Here is a 25,868-nt window from a genome sequence, read left to right as displayed (position 1 = left end):
AAGCCAAACATTTGTTTCATATTCTGAAGTGAAATCTGCTGTGAAGTCTACGCTGCAAATAAAATTATTTTCTGGAAGTGAAAGTTTAGTATTTGACCCAGTGCCATTGCTGTATCCTGAATGCTGAGAGATCAGGAACACACAGGTTGGGTACAGCACAGTCAGATTTTCCGTAAAGTTCCGCCTTGAAAGTTGATTGTGTAAATTTGCAATTGTGCAAGTCAGAATGAGTTGCACAACAGGACAGTGTGATCTACGTACTTGACTGAAACTAAACAATGTACAAAAAGTTATCAGTCTATACTTATTGAAAGTAACTTCTTACAATGGCCTTGACGAGGCAATCATTCTTTTATAGATCTTGCTTCTATGTTTGCATTTAATAAGGTGAAGCTAAGCAGAGCATGTACCCACTTCAGACATTTAGTGCACTGTCAGGTCATATTGAGAAAACAAAAACACAATAAAGTGGCTGAGTTATCATTTAAAGGTGAGGAAAAATGCTTTGGGTGGGAGGTAGTCTCAGGCCAGAAGGTCAGGGGTTAAGTCCGAGGTGCCTTGGAGGTGTAACATAAAATATCCAAAAGTTTGATTGAACATCCTGCATGGTGTACTTTAAGCATGCCCAATGGGATTTCAAATCCATAGCCAATTAAAAGCAGCCAGCAGGCTGACCATCTAATCAGGGCAGATCCCTAACACTGGAGAACCAATCGGAGACCTTTCAGAGTTCAGGGAGCGTTCGCCCCATCTGCTGAAGTGTGAACTGTTGATTTGAAGATGGAGACAGTGAGGGACAAGTAAAGGTACATTTATTTTTACTTCATAAAAGCATCGCAGCTGCCTAGCCTTTCTCCTGGAGGGGCAAGTTTTTATGACATGTGGCCATTACTAGCTATGCCAACCTTAATTGTGCTTTCTTAAATGCCCTTGAGAAAGTGAGCTGCTTTCTTGAAAGCTGCATTCCATTGCAATACTGACACTCAGAAAGTTTTGAGGGGGTTCCAGTCTTTTGACCTGGCCACAGCGAATAAATGGTATCTAGCCCCAAGTCTGCATGCTGAGTGACTGGGAGGGGAACTTGCAGGTAGAGATGCTCCAATGTACCTGCTGCCTTTGACCTTCCAGATGATAGAGGTGGTGGGTTAGGAAGCTGCTATCGAATGAATCCAAGTGAGATGCTGTAATGCAGTTGGGGGAGGCAAGAGCCTAGTGATATTATCGGTGGACTATTAATCCAGAGACTCAGGTAAAGTTCTGGGGACCTGGGTTTGAATCCCACCACGGCAGCTGGTGGAATTTAGATTCAATAAATATCTTGAATTAAGTCTAATGATCACCGTGAATCCATTGTTGATTATCAGGAAAAACCCATCTAGTTCACTGAAGTCCCTCTGGGAAAGAAACTGCCATCCTTACCTGGTCTGCCGACATGTGAATCTAGACCCACAGCAAAATGGTTGACTCATAATTGCCCTCTGGCCAATTAGGGATGGATAATAAATGCTGGCCTAGCCAGAAACGCCCTCAGCCCATGAATGAATAAAAGAAAAAAAGTGTAACTGTCATATTGTGTTGATGGTAGAGAGAGTGAATATTTGAGGTGACAGATAGTGTGCCGATCCAGTGGGCTATTTGCTCCTGGAATGTGTGCAATTTCTTGTATGTTGTTGGAGCTGCATTCATCCAGGAATGTGAACATATAGAACATAGAACAGTACAGCACAGTACAGGCCCTTCGGCCCACGATGTTGTGCCAAAACTTTACCCCAAACCTAAAGTCTATCTAACCTCCACTCCTACCTTATACTATCATCCATATGCCTATCTGATAGCCGCTTAAATGCCCCTACTGAGGCCGACTCCACTACCCTCTCCAGTAATGCATTCCATGCCCTGGCCACTCTCTAAGTAAAGAACCTACCTCTGATGCCTCCCCTATATCGAACTCCACTCACTTTAAAACTATGCTTCCTCATAATAGCTACCTCCACCCTAGGAAAAAAGTCTCTGGCTGTCCACTCTATCTATACCTCTGATCATTTTGTACATCTCTATCAAGTCACCTCTCATCCTTTGTCATTCTGTAGAGAAAAGCTCTAGCTCTTTCAGCCTTTCCTTGTAAGACCTTCCCTCCATTCCAGGCAACATCCTGGTAGATCTCCTCTGCACCTTTTCCAACGCTTCCACATCTTTCCCGTAATGAGGTGACTAAGACCGGACACAATACCCCAGATGTGGCCGAACTATGCTTTTGTATAGCTAGAGCATAACTTCATGACTCTTCAACTCGATCCCTCTGTGAATGAAAGCTAACACACCATATGCCTTCTTAACAACTCTATCCACCTGGGTGGCAGCTTTCAGGGAACTGTGGACAAGAACCCCAAGATCCCTCTGCTTCTCCACACTGCCAAGAATCTTTCCATTAACCCTGTATTCTGCTTTCAAGTTTGTCCTTCCAAAATAAATCACCTCACACTTTTCAGGATTAAACTCCATCTCCCATTTCTCAGCCCAGTGCTGCATCCTATCAATGTCCCTTTGTTACCTAGAACATCCCTCTGCACAGTTATATTATTCCTTAAATAGGAAATCAAAATTTCAGACAACACTTGAGATGTGGCTTCAACGATGCCCTGTGTAGCAGGACTTTGGCTTTCTTACTTCGATATTCAATTCCTGTTGTCATAATGGATAGCATTTAATTAGCCATGTTAATTATTGGCTGTACCTGCATATCAACGTTTGTGACATTTTATACATTAGAACATGTAGAACTGCCCACACCTCTGAACTCTATAGACCGCAGCTTAGGTGATACTCTGCCTTTTTTGTTCTTCCTGACAGAGTGAACAATTTCACATTTTCCTACATCATGCTGCAATCTGATTTTACCTCAGCCTCAACTCAATTTTCCCCATAACCCTCTCCCCACTTATTAATTAAAAAAAATTGTCTATCTCCTTCTTAAATTTATTCAGCATCCTGGCACCTACCATATCCTGGGTAGTGAATTCCACAAATTCACAACCTTTTGAGAGAGGTAATTCCTTCTTGTCTCTGTTCCAAATCTGCTAATGCTTAGCCTCTCATTCTAGATTGCCCTGCAAGGGGAAACTTCTGTTCTATGTCCACTTTGTCAGAGCCCTATTGCAGCCTACACACATTAATTACAGTAGGAGCAAATTGATGCAGATGCTGGAATCTGCACTGAAAACAACAAATGCTGCAGATCACAGTAGATCACGCAGCATCCATAGTTGCTGTGTGACCCAGTGTAATCACCAGAATTTGTTGCTTTCGCTATCTCGATTAGATCTCCTCTCAGTCCTCTAAACTCCAGGGAGTGTAAGCCTAAACTGTTTAATTTCTCTTAATAAGGAAAATTCCTCATCTCTGGAATCAATTTAGTGAACCTCCTCTGAACTATCCAAATCCTTCTCAAGTGAAGGGACCAAAACTCAGCGCAGTACTCCAGATGTGGTCTCGCCAGTGTCCTGTACTGTTACACCAACACTTTCCTACTTGTATACTGCATACCTTCAGAAAAGAACACCAAAATTCTATTTTCCTTCCTTACTACCTGTGGTACCTACATCCTGCCTTTCTGCATTTCATGCATGAGGACACCCAGATCCCTCTGCACTGAAGCATTTTGTGGTTTCCCTACATTTAGATAATAAGTTATGTTCTTATTCTGCTGATCAACATGGATAATTTTAGTAACATTCTCATTGAACTCCATCTGCCAAATGTTGGCCCATTCATGTAACCAACCCATTTACTTGTGTAAATTTCATATTCCTGCTTACTTTTCAAATCCACTTGTTACATGGAAACTTGGGGACTAAGTGTGGTATGTCAAAATTTGAAGATGAGCAGTAAAGCAAAGTGTGCAGAAAACACTGCAAGTCTGCAGAGGGATATAGATTGTCTAAGTGAGTGGGCAAAGGTCTGGCAGATGGAGTACAATGTTGATAAGTGTGAGGTCATCCATTTTGGTAGGAAGAATAGCAAAATGGACTATGTTTTAAATGATAAAAAAATTGCAGCACACTGCTGTGCAGAGGTACTTGGGTGCCCTTGTGCATGAATCACTAAAAGTAGGATTGAAGGTGCCGCAGGTAATTAAAAAGGCAAGTGGAATTTTGTATGTCATTGCGAGAGGGATGGAGTTTAAAAACAGGGATGCTATGCTGCAGCTGTTTAGGGTCCTGGTGAGGCCACACCTACAGTACTGAGTGCAGTTTTGGTCTCCTTACTTGAAAAGGAATATACTAGCACTGGAGGGGGTGCAGAGGAGATTTGCTCGGTTGATTCCAGAGTTGAGAGAGTTGGATTATCAGGAGACACTGAGTAGGCTGGGATTTTTACTCATTGGAATTCAGAAGAATGAAGGGAGATCTTATAGAAACATAGAAGATTATGAAGGGAATAGATAAGGTGGAGGCAGGGAGGTTGTTTCCACTGGCAGGCAAAACTAGGACTAGGGGGGATAGCCTCAAAATAAAGGGAAGCAGATGTGGGACTGAGGTCAGGAGGAACTTTTCACCCAAAGGGTTGTGAATCTGTGGAATTCCCTGTCCAGTGAAGCAGTTGAAGCTACTTCGCTGAATATTTTTAAGGCAAAGCTAGATACATTTTTGAAAAGTAAAGGAATTAAGGGTTATGGTGAGTAGGTGGGTAAGTGGAGCTGAGTCTCATAAAGATCAGCCATGATATTATTAAATGGTGGGGAAGGCTCGAGGGGCCGAATGGCCTACTCTTGCTCCTAGTTCTTATGTTCTTATTATGTTCTTATGGAGGTTCTGCTTGATTATATTATGTAATTCGAGATGATCTACTGTTAACATCCTCGAGAATAGACTCTAATATTTTACACATTAACAGACGTTAAGCTAACTGGCCTACAGTTATCTGTTTTTGTCTCGCTTCATTTTTGAATAAGGGGTGTACATTGGCAGTTTTATATCGTAGGGTAGGTTTCAGCCTTTAGTCCCATTAGTTTCCATTGGTGCTTTATTTCTAGTGTGGGCAATATATTGATTTTTTCTTTTTTTCTTTGCTCTTGATTATTTAGGAGTTTTTGAACTTCTACTGTTGATCTAAGGTATTTCTTCAACTGTTCTGCCATTTTGGCTCCCCACCTATGTTTCCCCAGCCTCATATTTTGGGGGGTGTATATTCACTTTGTCTTTGCTATTCCATTTTATATATTTAAAGAAGTTCTTACTGTCTGTTTTTATATTACTTGCTAGTTTGCACACAAAGTTTATTTTGTCTGTCTTTATATTTGGGCGCCTTTTGTGGCTTTTAAAAACAGTCTCAATTCTCTGACTTACTGCAATTTTCTTTTGCCACAATATATGTATATTCACTCAATTTGATGCTATCCTAATGACTCTAGTTAGCATAGCTGCTTATGCCCAACCTAAAATCCTTCTCCCGCAATGAGATATGTCTTTGGTGGCTGTTACAAACTATTTTCTTGCACATCTGGTGTTGTTCCTCAACTGTCTTTTCTCCTAAATCCCTTTCCCAGTCCACCCCAGCTCTGCCTTTATTCCTTTGTAATTACCATTTATTATGTTACTTCTTACTTAGGTTTCTCTCTGTCAAACTGAATGCTATTTTGTGGTCACTGTTTCCTCAGAGATACTTTGCTTTGACATCATTCATTAAGCCTGCTTCATTACACTTTACCAAATTCAAACTAGCCCAATCCTGGTTGGATTCACAGCATATTTATCTAGGAAATTTCTTAATACACCGCACAAATTCATACGCATACCTACCTCTGCCATTTTTATTTTCCCAATCTTAATGAAGATTAAAGTTACTATGTTTAATATATTATCTGTTTTACACATCATCATTATCTTCTTTTTTTTCCAGTTTTACCATATTGCTACTGTTAGGGGGCCTATAGAATACTCCTATTTGTGTCTTCTTCAGTTATTCTTTCTTAACTTCATCCATACGGATTCTACATCTTCCAATCCAGTATCATTTTCTGCCATCATATTTACTCCATCTTGTACTAACAAAGCACCTCACCACACTTCCTTTCAGGTTTGTCCTTTTGAATATTCATATACCTCTGAATATTTACTTCCCAGCTTTGATCTCCTTGTAGCTATGCTATAAGTTGATAGCCCCAACAATTGTTTGAGCCAATAATTCATATGTATTGTTCAGAATTCTATAGGCATGTAAGTAAAGAGCCATAATTTTGCCTTTTTACCCGTTTTAAGCCAATTTTTTAAATGTTTGTACGTCCTGTCCCTTCTTGTCCTACTATTATTACCTAAAACGCCCCCCTCCAAAGCTGTCACTGCTGTCTTTTTGTTTTGTAAATCAACATATCTCCTCACCTCGCTATCCATGTATTTAGTTTAAATCCCTCTTTACAATCTCAGTTACTCCATTCACTGGGCCAAAGGTCTCAGCAGGGTTCAAGTGTAAACTATCTGATGAGAACAAATTCATTCAACCCCAGAAAAGATGTAAGTGCCATATGAACTGAAACCTATTTCTCCCACACCAACTTTTGAACCATGTATTTAAACTCTTGGGCTTTATTTATTTTATGACAGTCTTTTAATTAGTTGGGACTATTAATTAGTTAGTCTGATTTTCCTCTTTGTTACACTTTATTGCACTTATAAAAATCAAAATCAATCTCACACTTAAGGAACTATTTTAAAGATGAAGGATACAATGCTTGAAATCTAAACACAAACTGAAGAGTTTAATGACTAGAAATATTCACCAGTCCTACTCACCAATCAGGTCGTTCCCTGCACTCACATGATGTCACTTTTTAACTTCTCCAACTCATTTCTTCTGCTAGGCACTTGTCACGATAAAAATCACTTAAAACACCTCTTTTCTTCCTCTGCACTTAACTCCCACTTCAAACAAAATTCACAGGTAAGATCACTTAGGGAAAATTTCCCTCACATTAACTGCACTCATTACTGCCCCTCACTGCAGTCATTGATATAAATTGTAAAATGTTATGGCTTCAGCACATACTTCTGCTCATCACATCCTGCCAATCAGGATAAGACTCATTTTTGAAGCTCTGTTTCTGGCCAGCCAACCAAGCTATTCATGCTACCCTCCTCCCCCTTCTACACACACATACTTTTCTACTTTTCACAATTACCTTTTATATGGCATTGTATGAATTGCCTCAAGTAATTCAAGCACAGCATTGGATTCCTCATGCTGACAGTAGAGGTTACTGCTTTATAGAACTCCAATAAATCGGTTAAATTTATATTCATTACCTTGAGAACCAAGACTACTTGCATGCCAAGCAGGGTAAACAGCATGCATTAGACGTGGCTAAGCAATCGCACAACCAGTGGATCACATCAAAGTTCTGCAGCCCTGCCATATCTGGCCATGAATGATGGTGGTCAATAAACAACTAACAGGAGGAAGAAGCTCCACAAAAAACCCCAGGAGGGAGTGAAAACTTCAATGTACACACAAGGCTGAAGCATTTGCAACAATCTTTAGCCACAAGCTCTGAATGGATAATCCTTTTAATTATCCAGTTAAGATTTCTCTACAATGTACTCCAATTTTATGATATTGAAAGAGAATGTTTTACTGTGCCAGTGCAACATTTCTATGTCCTACCTTAATTAATGGAAAGGGGTTGAAAGGATTTGCATCAATACATTCTTTTTATGGCCTGAGATAAGATAGCATTTGTATGCGCTGTCACTGTAACATAGAAAATGTAGTATCTAATTTGCTCACAGGAAGGTAACAGCAATGAAGTGATTGACAAATTATTTATTTCAGTAATGTTGGTTGAGGGACAGACATTGGCCATCAGAAACTCCCTTGCTCTTCTTCAAGTGATTCTTCACAATAACTGGGAAAAAAAAATCAGTCTAAAAGTTCATCTGTAGGATGACACCTCTGATTGTGAGGCGTTCCTTCAGTATTGTACTGAACTGTCAATCTTGAATTTGAGCTCTCGTCATTACAGTGGAACCTGAAGCTATTAGCTTCAGATGTGACAGTCAAGATTGGCATATTAATAATTTCAAATTATCTTCAATGTCATGAGCACATGCTAGAGCTCAAGTAGCTTGCAATTATCAGAACTCATTTCAAAAAGGACCTGATCAGCTTACAGAAAAAGAAAATTTCCCCTAAAATCCTGCTTGCATCAGGACAGTTGTCAGTTCTAAAGGTCAGTTGACAGTTTTGCAATGCTTTGAACATAACAGTTGTACATTTTTAATTTTTTTTTAAATTTAGCATTCAGTATAGGAGTAATGTGGTAAAGATGGCATGTAAGGGAAGAAAAGTGGACTGAGGACCTCTAGTTCCCAGGATTTTCACCACCTAGGATGCCCTCATTTTATTTATAGTTCTAGCTGCCGTTATGTAAGTCTATGATGTCAGACTGAATGTCAGCAGAAAGGTTAGTGGATGAATAAGTGAGTGGTCTGTTGGGTGAGATAAGTGGTTAGGCTGGCAGGTGGGTGAAGGGACAACTAGGTAGAATGTCAGATGGATGAAGTGGGAGGTGGGAAGGGTGGCAGATGGTAAAGGGGACAGTGTGCAGTTCTCATTGAGTTGGAGAGTTAGTCAGGTCAGGGCAGCACTAGTCTGATCGGGTCAGATTTAGGGTTAGTCAGATGGAGGGGTTGGTAAGGGATAATTAGCGACCAGGTAGATAGTTGTGTCAAGTCCGCAAATCGAAAGGATAATTGCAAATGTTGGCGGGGGTAGGGGGAGATCCAGTTCTGTAATTATCTAGCAAGTGATAGACAGAAAACTAAGAGTCTAAGTAACTATTCAGGAAAATCCCATGGAACTGTCCAAAGTCTCTGATTCTTACTGTAATGTTCACAGAAGATCCCAGAGAGCTGGGGATTTTTTAAAAAAAATTATCCATTCACTGATGTGTCATGTGTGTCACTCGCTAAGCCAACGTTTATTTCCTAGAGAGCAGTTATGAGTCAACCACATTTCTAGCCTGTCACATACAGGCCAGACCAATTAAAGATGGTAGATTTCTTTCCCTAAAGGGCATGAGTGAATCAGATGGAGATTTACAACAATTCCCAGTAGTTGAGCGATTACCATCAGGTTAGCTATTTATTCGTTTTCTTATGTGCTCCAGACCATGAGCCTGAGTTTCTGTATGACTAGTCTAGTGACATTAGCCAAATGCCAGCAAGTCTCCTTGCTCATTGGAAATTTGAAAATATATTGGGACTTCTGTTTTTGCTTCAGTTGTGTTGGTCTCAGACACCAATGCACCCAAAATATTTTTTTGAATGATGCATGTGGTTAAAAATGTGACCTGAAAATCTATTTGTTTCAGATATTGTTTGAGAGATTCACATAGGAAACCAGGAATAACTTTGCAAATTAAAGCAAGATACTGCAGATGTTGGGAACAGACACTGATAATGCTGGAGAACCTCAGCAGGTTCTGACAACATCTGTGGAGATAGAAACAAAATTAACATTTTCAGTGCAGTCTGACTCTCCAGAATATCTTTTTCTTTCAGCTCACAGTGTTTATACATAAGGACTGAGAATCAAAACATGGGGAACACCCTTAAGTCTGCAGCTGCTGAGAAGGAATCAGATATTGAGAAATCTCTTACAGGTATGATAGACCTCAATGACATAGCTGAATGATGATCACAGACGAAGCAAATCAATGAATACATACTTGGATACATCTTATATGGTGCCGTTTTGTTTTACAATGCTTCTGCGAAGAACTGTAGGACTTTTTGTTATGTTAAAGTCTCCATAAACATATCGGTTGTTATTTTTGGAGGCTGAGGCATTTTCGTAATTCAATAGATATTCATTCGGGACAAAATCCTGCGCCACACTTTGTCATTAGCAATTTGCAAGAATACTTCACCAGAGAGTGACATTAAAAAATTGCTGGCATTTAGAGTTTTCTGCATGGTGAATTCTTCACTTCAAATCTGCCATTCAAAGCAGTTTTTGTGCGATTAAAACAAACTTGCACCAAAAATTAATTTTTTAAAAAAATATTGATAATTTGTATTCCCTATGAAGAATGCAGTCCCCCAGACTTGCTTATTTACTAGTATGTGTGAACTGTGCTGTGGTTCCAGCAAAGTCACATGATTATGAAGAAACCAAACAGCTAATGTCCTCAGAACTCCCCTTCCAGCTGAGGCATTTGGGTAATTTTGAGGGATGGTTACTCTGAGTGACTTGTATCTCCTCCCTAACGTGAGCAGTGCAGAAACCAATGGCAGTCTCCAAATTCAGTCTGGTAGGACAAACATTTTAGTTAGATTTTAGACATTAAGATCGTCCTGCGCCTAGAAATGTTCTTCACTTTCTCTCCTTGAATAGCAAAGGAAAGAGAAACAACAGAGCTGAATCTAAGCTCTTGGAATATTTCAAGGCCAGGTAAGTTGTGGATGAAAACTCAGAGACACAGGGAAGGGTCGTGTGGGAAGCATAGATACAGCCATACTGGCCTTCAACTGCATTTTGAGTGCTGCTGTTGTTGGGCAATGATGACCTGCAGGAATCTTCTGGAATTCCCCAAAAACTATAAGGCACTATTTTCAAATTAAGTGTCATCCTTTTAAGAAAGAGGTGATGTTGAATATTTTGTCTCGGAAGGTTGTGCCACAACATCAGAAGGCAGGGACAGATTGGTTGGGGTGGGGAGAGGGGGAAATTCACTGGAAATTTTTCTAAGTGGCTGCTTTGGGAATTTTTCTTGAGAATTTTTGTTTACAGACATGTCAGCAGGGCTGGATTTGACTACATGAACTCTAGGGGCTAAATGCAAAGCTGTATTAACTGAGCCAAAGCTGATACTGCCTTTGATCTAATCCATTGTCATCATACCAGGCCTCTGCACTAATACCGTCCCCTCCTGAACACTGCCCCTTCCCTCTCCCTGAGACTCACCTCCCCTCCTAGAAAGGATTTAAATGTTGATAGGATAGGCCCAATGCAAGTCATCAGGCCAGCAGCTTTCTCTGCATGGTTTAGAGGTAGCTGGGCATAGTTGGGTTGAGTTTCCTTGTTAACAGGCCCATGGGTTCAGTGCCCTCTCCAAGGTTTTACGCCCTCTGCCAGCTTATTCTCCACCTTGTTTCCTACCTCCTCCATGACTGCTCAAACTACAGGACCCCCAACCATTTTGCTTGCTCCCCCATTATGCCCTGACATTGTTAGTGCCTACTAGTCCAGTGACACTAGCAATATGCCAGTATGTCCCCTTGGAAATTTGAAAATATAGTGGGACTTCTGCTTTTGCTTCAATTGTGTTGGTGTCATACATACGCCAGCCTCTGAATTTCTAACCAGGGGAGTGGAAAATCCAAGTACCCATGTTGTTCAGCTATTTTGTAACAGTGACTGCGTGAACTTGATGAGCTGCAAAGTGCAAAAGCTGCAAAATCCCCAGAGGGACCACTCTCTCCGCGACTCCCTTGTCCACTCCACACTCCCCTCCAGCCCCACCACACCAGGCACTTTTTCCTGCAACTGCAGGAAGTGTTACAGCTGCCCCTACACCTCCTCCCTCACCCCCATCCCAGGCCCCAAGAAGACTTTCCACGTCAAACAGATGTTCACATGCACATCTGATAATGTGATAAACTGTTCCCATTATGGCCTCCTCTACATTGGGGAAGCCAAGTGGAAGCTTGGGGACCGCATTTCGGAACACCTACTCTCGGTTCGCACTAAACAACTGCACCTCCCAGTCACGAACCATTTCAACTCCCCCTCCCATTCCTCAGACGACATGTCCATCTTGGGCCTTCTGCAGAGCCACAACGATGCCACCCGAAGGTTGCAGGAACAGCAATTCATATTCTGTTTGGGAAACCTGTAGCCCAATGGTGTTAATGTGGACAAGGTTCAAAATCGCCCCTCCCCCCACCGCATCCCAAAACCAGCCCAGCTTGTCCCCGCCTCCCTAACCTGTCCTTCCTCCCACTTATCCCCTCCCCCTACCTCAAGTCCCAACCCCATCTCCTACCTACTAGCCTCATTCTGCCCCCTTGACCTGTCCATCCTCCCTGGACTGACCTATCCCCTCCCTACGTCCCCACCTACACTCAGCTTGACTGGATCCACCCCCACCTCTTTGACCTGTCTGTCTCCTCTCCACCTATTTTCTCCTCTATCCATCTTCTATCTGCCTCCCCCTCTCTCCCTATTAATTTCAGAACCTCCTTCCCCTCCCCCATTTCTGAAGAAGGGTCTAGGCCCGAAACGTCAGCTTTCTTAATCCTCTGATGCTGCTTGGCCCGCTGTGTCCATCCAGCTCCACACTCTGTTATCTCTGAGCTGCAAAATGCTTTGGTTATGAAAACTGTGACACAATTTTTTTTTCTCTTTCTGCTTCACACTCTCTTTCTCACTCCATCTCTCTCAACCCCTCTTTCGCTCTCCACCTCGCTCTCTCTCCCTCACTCATGGATCCTTGCTGTATGAACATTACCTAATTTTTAAATTATTCCCAAAAAAACAGTTGGTTTAAAAGTATTTTGGGACATCTTGAGGTTATATGAGGCACATTCTTCCTTTTTAAGATTTTTGAGCTATTAGTTCATCACTGGTTTCACTAAAACTACTCTCTTTTGCAGCAGACAACAATGATACGCTTGTTATGATCTACGACTACCCCCCAGCAACAATAAGCCAACCAATCTTCAGGATAGGGGAGAAGCTGCGCATTATAGCAGAGTAAGTACAATCCTATTAACAACAAGGGTGTGGCATTGTACCCTCATGCGAATATCCTCAGTGAGTGAGTGATTGCAACTTATCTGACCACAGTGGCTCAGGGGTGAACAAAAACCATGTATAATGATAACACTCAGTGTTTCTGTGCTAATGTAAACGTCCTGATGACTCTTCATCAGTGCTGTTTTAAGAATTTACTGGGTATTAATCAGGTTTAAAAATAGCTCAATTTTTCTCCTCCTCATCCTCAGTAGAAACAGAGGTCAGTACTCCACCTCTTTTTCCAACTCAGAAGAAACCAGGCAAATCAAACTGATTTCTCATGAGATAACAAAGTGTGGAGCTGGATGAACACAGCAGGCCAAGCAGCATCTTAGGAGCACAAAAACTGACATTTCAGGCCTAGACCCTTCATCAGAGAAGGGGGAGGGGGAGATGGGGAGAGTGTTCTGAAATAAATAGGGAGAGAGGGAAAGGCGGATTGAAGATGGATAGAGGAAAAGATAGGTGGAGAGGAGACAGACAAGTTAAAGGAGTGGGGATGGAGCCTGTAGAGGTGAGTGTAGGTGGGAAGGTAGGGAGGGGATAGGTCAGTCCAGGGAGGACAGACAGTTCAAGGGAGCGGGATAAGGTTAGTAGGTAGGAAATGGAGGTGCGGCTTGAGGTGGGAGGAGGGGATAGGTGAGAGGAAGAACAGGTTAGGGAGGTGGGGATGACCTGGGCTGGTTTTGGGATGCAGTAGGGGGAGGGGAGATTTTGAAGCTGGTGAAATCCACATTAACACTATTGGGCTGCAGGGTTCCCAAGCAGAATATGAGTTGCTGTTCCTGCACCCTTTGGGTGGCATCGTTGTGGCACAGCAGGGGGCCCAGGATGGACATGTCATCTAAGAAATGCGAGGGGGAGTTGAAATGGTTCATGACTGGGAGGTGCAGTTGTTTAGTGCGAACCGTTCGCACCTTGTCTGTCTCCTCTCCACCTATCTTCTCCTCTATTCATCTTCGATCTGCCTCCCCCACTCTCCCTATTTATTTCAGAACCCTCTCCCCATCCCTCTTTTCTGATGAAGGGTCTAGGCCTGAAACATCAGCTTTTGTGCTCCTAAGATGCTGCTTGGCCTGCTGTGTTCATCCAGCTCCACACTTTGTTATCTCGGATTCTCCAGCATCTGCACTTACTGGTATCTCTGATGCGAGATTTCTCACAAGTTTTGATGTGGTGTATTTTATATAAACCTAGTGGATTTGTAGACATGCCTGGCTGAAAAAGAAAACAATGCTAATCATCATTCCTACTATTAATCCTGTAAGGACACTGAATAGTTGGTTTTCTAATCATTGTAGCTTCAATGCAGATACTTTTGGTGCAGGCTCAAAAAGGTGATGGCTGCGCTTGGTGAAAAAAATATTTTTTGGCACTTTGCCCAAAAAGGCAGGAGTCCCATCAATCCTACCTTATTTCAGACAAAGAATATGTGTGTCTTTATATGTTATTTACCATCCTTTTTAGTACATTATTTCTGTTTAAAAGGTTTTAGTAAATGAATGAAATGCAAGAATACAGCAGAGATTTGAATAATCTGCCTTGGCCATACAGAGAAGTCAAATAACTATTAAAATAAACGCGTTACTTTTGGCAATACATAGATTGTGAAAAATAATCATAAAGGATTTTCTGCTTAGTCTCTTTCCTGTTGCTTTCAATTAATTTTGTTGTCAGAAGAATGCTGTTGTGGATAGTGAGTCGATCTACAGCGCAGTAGGTAGTGCTCCTACCTCTAACCGGGAGCTCTGCTTCCAAGTCCCATTTGGGACTGGATGCCCATGGAAGAAACAAAACAGAAATAGCTGGAAAAGCTCAGCAGGTCTGGCAGCATCTATGAAGAGAAAATCATAGTTAATGTTTCGGACGCGGTGACCCTTCCTTAGAACCCTCTGGGTTACGGACCTGAAACATTAACTTTTGTTTTGTTTCTGATTTACAGCATCTGCAATTCTTTTGGCTTTTATTTATGCCCATGTAAGATGTGTTCATGGTGTTGTCAAAAACCTGCAAATCTCCCTGATACGTCTATGGCAGTGCAAGAGTGGAAGAGTCTTTAGGTCACCACCATGTAGTGGATTCAGCACAACAGCTTCCCCATGTTAAAAGTCTCCATGTTCAGGCTCTTGTCACAGGTTGTACTCTGTTGCAAATATCATCCTCACTATGAACAGGAGAAGACGAGGATGTAGCCAGGAATGGAAGGTTTGATCATGGGAGAGGCTGGGCAGGCTGGGATCTTCCTCGTTGGGACCATAGGAGATTGAGGGATGACCTTACAGAGTTTTTTAAAAGCATGACGGGTATGGATAGGGTAAATGGCAGGTATTTTTTCCCTAGGGTGGAGGATTTCAAGACCGGAGGGCATGTTTTTAAGGTGAGAGGAGGAAGAGTTAAATAGGACATCAAGTGTAACAGTTTTACACAGAGTGGTTCATATGTGAAATGAACTTCTGGAGGAAGTGGTGGACGCAGGTGGTGTTACATTGTTTGAAGACATTTAGATAAGCACATGAATAGGAAATGTTTGGCGGGACATGGGCCAAGCGCAGGCAGATGGGACTGATTTAGTTTGGGAATATGGTCGGCATGGAATGGTTGAACTGAAGGGTCTGTTTCCATGCTGTATATGTCCATGACACAATGAAAAGGTAAAGGCTTGTATTTTAAAACAACTTAGCAATCATCTCCTATTAGCAATCACTTCAGTAAGGTTATAGAGAAGTCAAGTCCAAGGGGTCAGAGGGCACATATCTTCAAAAGATGCAAACAGTTGAAGAAGTCTTTTTATGGGCTAAGTCAGTTGCATTCAAATGTCATCAAGAAAAACACCATGCAATTCTATTCTTCTGCTGCAGCTAAACAGAAAGTTTCCAGGAAATTCCAGACTACCATGTTCATTGAAAAAGCCTCAAGATTGAAAACTCTGAACCCTTTGATTCGCCTCATAACCTAAATCTGGAGTTCCGTTACTTTCTACATAAAAATGGGCTATAATTTGAACTTCTACAACAACTATATACTGAAATATCATAATGAATAAAATACTTTGCCAACAAAACAAGCGCACTGATAGTTTGAAATAAAATAGAATCTGACAGGCAGTAGCAAAAATATGTGAGATACCCTGTTTTTATTGGCTGAGAGATAAATTTTGGAAGGGGAGAATTTCCCTGCTATCTTCAGCAACATGAAAAGCAGAGAGAGCGTTTAGTAGACTGACAGGCCCTTGTTCAAAATCTCTGTAATTACATAAACATAGGGTCTTATTTCATCAACAAGGCAAGTTTAAATTTAAAACCAAATTTTTTAGGCTTTTATACCCTGGCTTGGCCTTAATTTTGTTAAAAAAATTCCCAGGATATCGCAAGGCTGCTTGTGGGTTTGATACCCAAACCCTTTGCTATAAGCTTGGCAGTATTTTTCTCCCCATTGCTTCCTTTGTGTTTGCATCTCCTCCAGGGATGGCACTAGCAGTAGTATGGTGATCCCTCAGCATGGTACTTTTCAGCCCAAACTATATCCTTAAGCCACCACAGTGGGATTTGGAACTCAGGGCATTTTGACTCGGGGTGACAGTGTTACTGCTCAGCCAAGATTGACACAGTAAAATTGAATAACTTGACAACTGCTTTTCCTCTACTTGTAGTACCAGGGAGGTGATAGCTTAGTGGTATTATCGCTGCACTGTTAATCCAGAGACCCAGGTAATGTTCTGGGGACCCAAGTTTGAATCCTGACATGGCAGAAGGTGGAATTTGACTCCAATTAGGTAATGATCATGAAACCATTGCAAATTGTCAAGGGAGAAACCCATCTGATTCACTAATATCTGTTAGGGAAGGAAATCTGCCCATCCATATCCAATTTGGTTGACATGTAACTCCAGATAACTTGAAACTGCCCTCTGGGCAATTAGGAATGGGCAAAAATTCTGGCATAGCCAACAATGCCCTCATCCTGTGAATAAATAAAAAGAATGCTTTACTGATGTTACTCTCTTTATCTTTCCAGGGAAGGTGATTGGTGGCGAGTGAGGTCTTTCAGCACTGGATCTGAGAACTACATCCCACGTGCCTGTGCTGCCAGAGTTTACCATGGGTAAGTTAAGTAGATATAGTTCATCTTGTTGTTTTGATGACATAATGTAGTAAAGCATCCCAGGCTTTATACAACAGAATTTGATATCAAGACATAAAGGGATGGAAGAGTAGCGAGCTTGGTCAAAGAGATAGGATTTCAAAAGTTGCTTGAAGAAGGATATAAAGTTGGTGAGATAAACAGACAAGCTTAGTGAGGTATTTTCAAAATTTTGGGCACAGGGAGCTAAAGGCATTGATGGCAATGGTAAAGCAATGAAAATTGAGGATATCAAAAGCACAAATTGGATGAGAATAGAGCACTTGCGGGAGAGTGGGTTCAGTCAGCATGGAGGAGGTGACTAAGGCTGGGAACAATAAGGCCAGAAAGGTCACTCAGATCTACAATCAGGCATGAAGGTAGGATGTTTTGAAAGAAGCACCCCTCATTATCTGGTGCCACTTTAATGGTTTAAAACTACTTTTACACAAGATGCAGCCAGATTTCATGGTTGATGACGAAAAAACTGTTCACGATCAGGATGCTAAAACTGGGTTCAGCATCCCTGGAGTTATGCAAGAAGAAAAAAAATCAAGGTTTCCTCTCTTGAGTAGTATCCCTTAGCAGATGCCGTATTAAATGTGGACACATGGTTGGGATGCATTATTCAAGCCTGGCTGGGATGTAGCTACAATTCATATATTCTGCCAACTCTCTTATCTAGATCTGTGTGTCTATAATTGAAATATCAAACACTGATAGCACAGTGGGACCATGTGCCAATATATTTTGGCAATTTATAAAAAAACTTGGCTATTAGCAATCATTTTGTGGAATATGCTAAAGATGGGAAACAGTTCTCTACTTTAATATTTTAACCATATGATCTTGAATATGTCTATCAAATCTCCCACTAACCTGTTCTGCCCTGCTGAGAACAATCCTAGTTTCGAAAATTTCTCCACATAGGAGCTCAATCTTTTATCTCCAACATAATTCCAGTAAATCACCTTCACATCCTTTACAAGGCTGTGACACCTTTGGAAATAGCTTAAAAAATCTACAGCCAACTTTTTTCACAATTCAAGACAATATTAGAAGGGGACAGTAAATCAGAAGTAGGCTTGTTGATCAACCCAATCCAAGGATGCAGAGTGGAACTTAAAGCACGGTAGTGAGGCTATGAACCCATTTTATTTCTGTCATTGACCAGGTTTCCTAAGTATCATGAATCCTAGCAGCTTCCTTAAGGTGTGAGCTTGGTGGATTCAGGTAGTCAAGAGGCTTTACTCTTAGCACCTGGATCTAGGTATCTTTCCTAGGAGCCTCTGCATTGAGGAACTCCTCACAACAGGATTCCCCTCCCTCATCAAGAAAACTGTACTGCTCCCATCTGAGACTCGTCCCCAACCAAAAATTCCAGGCCCCAGCAAACTAGGCTTCCAACGTTTTCTATAAATTCATTATAACTTTGTTCTTCTACTCTATGCCCATACTTACAAACCCAACTTTTCTGTTACACACTTTCAAACTTTCCTCATCTGCTTCCAGGGAATTGCTTTTTTGAATCTCTAGGTCTTACTGGTCATTCACATTGCTGAAGTTAATGAAAAATAAAAACAGATGAGCTGTATATTCCCAAATTCTGCCAACAAATAGAATCTAAAACTAATCTCACGATGTGTTGCATCTTAGAAATTCTGCCTTTCAAAAGATTGATTAAACTAAGCCCTTCCTGGCGTTTGAGATGGGTGGAATAGATTGTACAGTTTAATTTGAAGATTAGAAAGGTTTCTTGGTCAACATTTCTCCTTCAACCCTTCTATAGCTTTGTCCGTTTCTGTACATTCATGAACAGTTGCTGCTGCATTTCCTTTCATAAAGACAGTGATTGCATTCCAAAGATACCTTGAAGATGCATTCTGGTGCCCTGATCAATGCAAGTTCTTTCTAATCAATAGTTAGAATATTTTACAAAGTAATGTAACTGAGGTAATTCATCCATTATCACGATTTATGTTTTGGTAAGATACAGTCCTTCCTTGTCTTACTTGTCTAATAAATGATCTGTGATGCATGCTCTTTGTGCAGTTGGCTGTTTGAAGGAATCGGGAGACAGAAGGCTGAAGAGTTATTACAGCTTTCGGGCAATAGGCTAGGCTCCTTCTTGATAAGGCAAAGTGAAAGCCAAAAGGGTAGGTTCGTATGTGTTACACTACAAATAATGTGTATATTGAATTATTAAATATTTAAAGAGCAGAACTCAGCCATTTCACCAACCAGGTCCCATTTTATATTAAGGCTTTTCAACAGTTAATTCACTCAGTTGGACTCCACAATATAATATTTACTGTCTTGTGCCTTTTAAAATTCTTTTTACAAAACAGTCCAAACTGCTGGATTTGAGCACAAAAATCAAACCTGACACTCCAGTACTAATGCAATGCTGCACTGTTGGATGTGCTGACTTTTGGATGGGATGTTAAACTGAGATGCCACTACACTCCCTCTCTGTTGGATATAGAGCTAACCTTTGAAAATTGTACAGCTACCCAAGGATGACATCTTGAACTAACTGCTCAGAGGCTGGTATCCCGTCACCAAGTCACCTTTTATTTACATGTGCACTGCACAGCTGTGCCAGCCAGCTCAGCATCAGTCCCCTAAACTGAAGAGATTCTAAATCCCCTGTTTATATTGGTCAGCCTGAGCCACCTAATTGGCCCAGATTAACAACTAATCAAGGATCTCCTAGTCTACCTGGTTCCAATCATTGCATATCTGTACTGTTGCAGACTTATTTTGATAATATAGATCATACTACAGTTTTTTTTTCTATATCTGATTCCTGCATTTAAATATAAACCACTGTTTGGTATTGTCATTAAGAAATGACTATTTATTAAGCAACGCAGCATGTAGTCCTCCCTTTTCTAGATTGCATTTGTTAATCCTTCTCCTAGCATTACCAACAATGCTACAACACAAATAATAGTGTTTTTATTCATTCATGGGATTTGGCTGGGCCAGGATTTATTGCCCATCCCTGGTTGTCCTTGAGAAGATGGTGGTGAACTGCATTCTTGAGCAGCTGCAGTTTATTTTATGTCAGTCACTTACACCTCAGGATGGCATGGGGCTCAGTGGTCAGCATTGCTGCCTCATAGCTCCAAGGACCTGTGTTTGATTCCAATCCCGGGTAACTGTTTTTGTAGAGTTTGCACATTTTCCCAGAGTTTCCTCTCACAGTCCAAAGACGTGCAGGTGAGTTGGATTGGCCAAGCTAAATTGCCCATAGTGTCCAAGAATGTGCTGGCTAGGTGAATTAGCCATGGGAAGTGCAAGGTCAATGGTTATGGGGTTGGCTCTGGATGGAATGTTGTTTGGAGGATTGGTGTGGACTCGGTAGGCTGAATAGCCCGCTTTTACACTATAAGGATTCTATTCTATACAATCCATTAGGAAGATAATTCCAGGATTTTGACCTTGCGACCCTAAAGGAATGGCAAAATATTTTCCAAACCAGGATGGCAAATGGTTTGAACGAGAGTTTGTAGAAGGTGGTGTTCCCATGTACCTGCTGCCCTTACCCTTCTACAGGGAAGTGGTCATGAGATAGACCCTGCAGCAATTAAGGGTCTCAATATTCAGGCTTACATGCAATGAATGGTTACTTGACAAAATACTATTCACTTCTTAACTTAGCCTCTGGAAGAGAAGAAGAGAAAAAAACATTCAAACTTTCCACAAACAAAGAACCATCTGTCAGCAACTCTTGCCAATAATGGTTTCCTCTTTTCCCTTGTTATGAGTACACATACCAGCTAAGAAGGAACCGAAAATTTTACTGTCTATGCATATGTGAATGTCTTGAAACTTAAATATCATAAGTATATTTACAAGTAGCAATATGAGTATACATTTAACATAACTTAAACCAAGATATATGCCTTGCAAATGATTTGGCGTTTGTGCTCATGTTTTGCAGGTACATATTGCCTATCTGTCAGGTACTACAGCGATGTACCTCAGAAACTAGTGAAGCACTATCGGATTTTCCGTTTGCCTAATAAATGGTATTATATCCAAGACCGTCTCACCTTCCAGTGTTTAGAAGATCTGGTAAACCACTATTGCGGTTAGTATCACAATGACTTTGGTTACATCTGCCCAAATGGCTTGAGGTGCAACTTTGAAATTGGCTTCATTGTAAGGTAGAGATGTGTTAGCCCAAAATTACCCTGGACCAGCTTCTAAATTTGGGCTAAAATATTTATTTATCTTTTATCTTTATACTTATCTTTTCTATTTTCATGTTTTTTGATAGCTTTTGTACAAAATCCCCAAGACTAAATAGAAACATTCAGGAATTACACTTGTTTTCTTTGAAATTGTGTGCTCAAAAACTCTGTGAACATTGCCTGCTATTCACGGCACAGGGTGTGGATCAGTGAAATGAGAAGTCGGATTCATTCACACCAAGAGATTGCTGACTGTAAGCTTGCACAAAGCTAAAACATCCCTCTTCCCTGACATCTTCTGTGATATCAGAGGATGGCCTTAGAGAGGTTGTAATATTATGAGGGGATGGATAGGGTGAATAGCCAAGGTATTTTTCCTAAGTTGGGGGAGCCCAAAACTAGAGGGCATTGGTTTAAAATGAGAGGGGAAAGACTGAGAAAAGGACCTGAGGGGGGCTAACATTGTCATGGAGAGGGAGGTGGGTGTATGGAACAAGTTGCCAGAGAAAGTGGGGGAGGCTGGTACAATTGCAACATTTAAAAGGCAGGTACCCGATAGAAAGGGTTTAAAGCGATATGGGCCAAATGCTGGCAAATGGGGCTAAGTTCGATTGGAATGAATGGTCGGCGTGGACATGTTGGACTGAAGGGTCTGTTCCATGGTGTATATGGCTGTCACTCTATGAGTTTATGAGGTGGAGGCAAGCAAAGAGCTTACCTAGACTGAGAATTCCTTTGGGTTCAGCCTTCCTTCTGCCTACCAATCTGAACACAATGAATCAGGAATACCAGTAAGCTTAAAGGTGGAATCTGAACACCGTGGCACTGCTTGCTTATAAAGTGATTTTGGGTTCATTATATAGAGGGACAATTGGTCAAAAACTAAAAAGAAACTTCTATATCCAAGGTAGCAGTTTACTTGTAATTTGTTAGCTCTGCGGTTCCTCAGTAAGTTCTCACTATGTAAACACAGTGCCCTCTAAAGGTGAGATCATCTCATATTTGCCCTGGGAGAGTCAGGGGCAGAAACCAATGCTTCAGGCTTTATTGTGTCTATGTTTAGAGAATAAGGACATTTTGAAGCCAACTTATTTTGGGCTTGAAACATGAATCCTGGTATGAATTCTTATTGTCTGATTGTTCTTTAGCATATTCTAAGTTTGCATCAAGCGCTATGACAGACAGTTCAGAGCTAATGTAGCAAATCTTTCTTGTTTCAGAGATCGCAGATGGCCTGTGCTGTTTGCTGACCCATCCTTGCCTGGCTGAGCTTGGCACTGAAACCTCTTCTGAACAGCCTGTCATCTTACGTCACAAGCAATTCAACTGGAAAAACGTGAAAAGGTAACCGAACATAATTTAAGATAAAATTTCTTCTGCAGAAATAGAATCTCAGATAATCATTCAGCCAAATACTATTCTAGCAATGATCGCTACATTAACTGCATTTGTCCCATTTTCAAAAAGAGTTGCCCGAAATCAAACCTATTACTGATATCTTGTTACATATATTCTCCTTCACGTACAATTCCAAGCACCCAAATTTCGTCTTTCATTTGACTGCAAATTCACTGAAGAAAACATCCTCAGTCCACATTTCATCAGTCTTTTTCAATTTTTTTTGAACCTGTGCTTTAACTTTGACATAGACACATTCTCTATATTGATTGCTCCTCCACATTTCCTAGTCCCTCATCATTAAGAAAATATTCCGAATTGTCAAGTGGATTGTCTCACACTTCTCCACATTTAATTCAATCAGGTACAGTTTCCCCTGTGTAATCCATCTATATGGCTCCTATGTAACTTCCGACTTCCAGCAGAAAGAAAGAACCATAATTGAGGGTGGGCTAGTTCAATTGCTTGTGCAGCTTCCTCTCTCTTCTCCTTCATCAGTAGCATTGCCTACAGTCATCTTGTGACATTTAGTTTATTCCTCTTCCCTTTTAATGGCAATGACTGCTGTCATCATACCTTAGCAACCTGAAACATAACCAGAAGTGTGTTTCTTTCAATAGCTTCAAACCTTCTGAAGAAATGCATTAAATCTTCAGAAGAAAGATATCCCCTTTCAGTGTGTCAGTGTCAAATAGTGTTTGATAATTACTCCTGTAAAGCTCCTTGGTGTATTTGACACTAGCTGTTTCTAAATAATATGCCTGAGTAATATATGGGTTACAGAACAAATTATAGACAAGAAATAGCGAATGATCTATTGGTTCCTGATTCATTTTTCTTATGGTTCTGTCCCTAGGGCTGAACTGTTGAGCGCCAATTCAACGTCTCGAGATGAAGCCTTCGTTAGTTATGGGCTGCGGAACAGCATCGCATCTTATATGACTTTGTCACAGATCGATGATGATTCAATCAGTGACAGCAGCAAGAAGAAATGGTTCCCAACCATCAGATCCAGTGCTCCAAACAGGCACAGCTGCCTCCTCACGACAACACTGAGAGATTCATATGAGGATGACTTTGAATGACGGTGTGCCCTACAGCAGCTAGCGGCATACTTGTACTTTAGCAAGTTAATAACTATCATGTTAATGAGCCTCACTGTTCATTGCAAATTGGAACTGGCAATCAGTGGAGAAAGCTGTTCTCCATGTCTATTCACTGATGGCTTGCTGTCTTTTTGCAAAATCTGTATAACATTGTCAGATTTTTTTGAGCAGTTTTATTTACCGGAATCTGGTACCCTTCTGTTTGAGTCAATGTATTCTTGATCATAAGTGATATCAGTCTATATGTACTTCACCCCTCATCATACCAGCCTGAGATTATTGCTTTGTATATATATTTAAATCACACAAATGGCATGCTTTTGTTTCATTTTGCATTTGTGTTTGGCAAGGGATCTCTACTCAAAGGGTGGAAGTGAAGTGACTAATCTGTGCTGAAATTTTGTGTCTTGCATTTTTTTAACTTGTGTATTTATATTATTCATTCAGCAGTTAAAGCCTTTCGCATTGTCTGACAGAGTGCAGAGCCCTTTCTCATCCACTGCAAGGTCAGAAAATTGCAATCTGTTCTAAAACTGGGTCAAACACCCATATTATTTCCAAAGCAGTTTCTTATAAAATAAAACTTTCTTTGATGATTTGTGCACACCACCATTTGTTGCCCATTTCTGTACCCTTGAACTGAATGCTCAGGCATTTCAATGGACACTTCAAAATCAACCATATTTCTGCACATCTTCAGCGATCTCTAGGCTAGACCACATAAGGACGGCAGATGTCCTTCTCTGGTGAGAAGTGAACCAATGTAATATGGTAATTGATGCAAGATTCATTTTCAATATTACTGAGATGAGCTTTCAATGCCAAATGTTATTCATTAGATTTAAATTCCATTAACTGTCATTATAGGATTTGAAACCAACTGGCACAGTGGCATTACCAGCAATTCCCCTAATCACTCTGGGATGTTTCTAATCGTGGATTGGAACAGTTGAAGACTAGGGACAAGCCTATTCATGAAAGTTCTTCACTCTAACAAAAAATGGGAGCAAATTATGACAAGCTTTATACTTTCTTTGAGGAAAAGGTCTTTTACTCATATTCGCATCACTCTCAGAAACTCACTTCTGTTGGTCTCTACCTGTAAACAAGAAGCAATTTACAAGTAGTTACATCTGCATTGGAAGCTAAATCAACATCATATAGAAACCCATCACGTCACTGAGGTTAGACAACTGCTGTTTTCTGCAGTGATTTCAAAGGGAACAGCTGTCAACCAGCCAGAAAGAAGCGAGGGAGCTCAGAATTTAAGCATAATAGCAATGAGAGAAAGAACATCTCTTACTCCAACTTCACTTGGACGGAGGGCATTGCCTGCAGCCTACCAAATATCAGCTGGATTTGACAGCAAGGCATACAGAAGCCCTGATTCCAGCCACGGGGACAATCCTACCAATAACCTCAAATACTAATAATCTCTTGCAGAGATTTAAGTCTTAACACATGCTTTCAATGTAAACATGCGATTCATAAAGTCTGCACAGACACATTCCAGCACTGCCCTTCACAATGTAGTGAAATATCACTCTCACCACCACTCCTCCAACTCAAATCTGGTGAGTGGCATCTTCAGAAATCCAGCTGCCAATGTCGGAATGCCAAAACAATTTCCAGTTCCTTATTATTGTAGCATCCATAGGATTTAATCCAAAGCTACAATAGTTTTTTTAAAATGATTAATACATGGGTGCAAGAATTTTTATTAACCCGTAAACACTACCAGCCGTGATGGTTATTTCCCTGGTTTTACTGAGTTCCTGTTTACCAATGAGAAAGGAATTGATAGTCAAATTCACCTCAATAAATAAATACATACTGCAATAACAGTTTACATCAACGCTGCTCATCAAGGTACATTAGTATCTTGTATTAGTTTGTATTAAAGACAAATCATCCATAATTGCACATTCTACAAGACTACAGAATTATATATATCAAAATTAATTACAGAGTTATATATATCAAAATTAATTAATTTAACTTTACTATCCTTCCCCTAACTATTCTTAAATCTTTATTCCTCTTTAGTTATGTGAGGTAATTGGGGTTATTTTATAATGCTGCCATTGGAATGGTCATTTACCATTTATAACAAATAGCAATGAATGTGAGATATGTGGTTTAGCATTTAATTTATTCTCAATTTTCTCTCCTAACCTTTTAACCACCCTTGGCCTACATGACATGCTGTTCAGAGAGTGAGGGTGAACCTGCTTCAGCAAATGGAGCTCCA

At 40.8% G+C, this 25,868-nt stretch overlaps 2 protein-coding genes across 3 annotated transcripts in view; one reads left to right on the top strand and one right to left on the bottom strand.

Annotated features, from left to right (window-relative positions):
• The window catches only part of LOC125451810 (src-like-adapter), a 45,292-nt gene extending 21,066 nt beyond the window's left edge, over positions 1 to 24,226 (top strand). Inside the window, exons 2-8 of one of the 2 annotated variants that reach the window (XM_048529412.2) lie at positions 9,555 to 9,655; positions 12,654 to 12,750; positions 16,807 to 16,893; positions 18,964 to 19,067; positions 20,861 to 21,010; positions 22,334 to 22,457; positions 23,368 to 24,226. In XM_048529412.2, the coding sequence (XP_048385369.2) occupies positions 9,592 to 9,655; positions 12,654 to 12,750; positions 16,807 to 16,893; positions 18,964 to 19,067; positions 20,861 to 21,010; positions 22,334 to 22,457; positions 23,368 to 23,596 (855 nt within the window). In that variant the 5' untranslated portion in view covers positions 9,555 to 9,591 and the 3' untranslated portion in view covers positions 23,597 to 24,226. Of the gene's footprint in view, positions 1 to 9,554; positions 9,656 to 12,650; positions 12,751 to 16,806; positions 16,894 to 18,963; positions 19,068 to 20,860; positions 21,011 to 22,333; positions 22,458 to 23,367 lie in introns of both variants that reach the window. The other variant, XM_048529411.2, reaches the window with a different exon arrangement.
• Positions 1 to 25,868, bottom strand: part of tg (thyroglobulin) — a 333,710-nt gene that overhangs the window by 147,779 nt on the left and 160,063 nt on the right. The gene's annotated exons all lie outside the window — the stretch shown is intronic.

This window comes from Stegostoma tigrinum, chromosome 5 (genome assembly GCF_030684315.1).
Source record: "Stegostoma tigrinum isolate sSteTig4 chromosome 5, sSteTig4.hap1, whole genome shotgun sequence".
Lineage (NCBI taxonomy): Eukaryota > Metazoa > Chordata > Chondrichthyes > Orectolobiformes > Stegostomatidae > Stegostoma > Stegostoma tigrinum.
The sequence above is the reverse complement of the archived record's forward strand: the minus strand, read 5'-3'. Positions and strand labels throughout refer to the sequence as shown.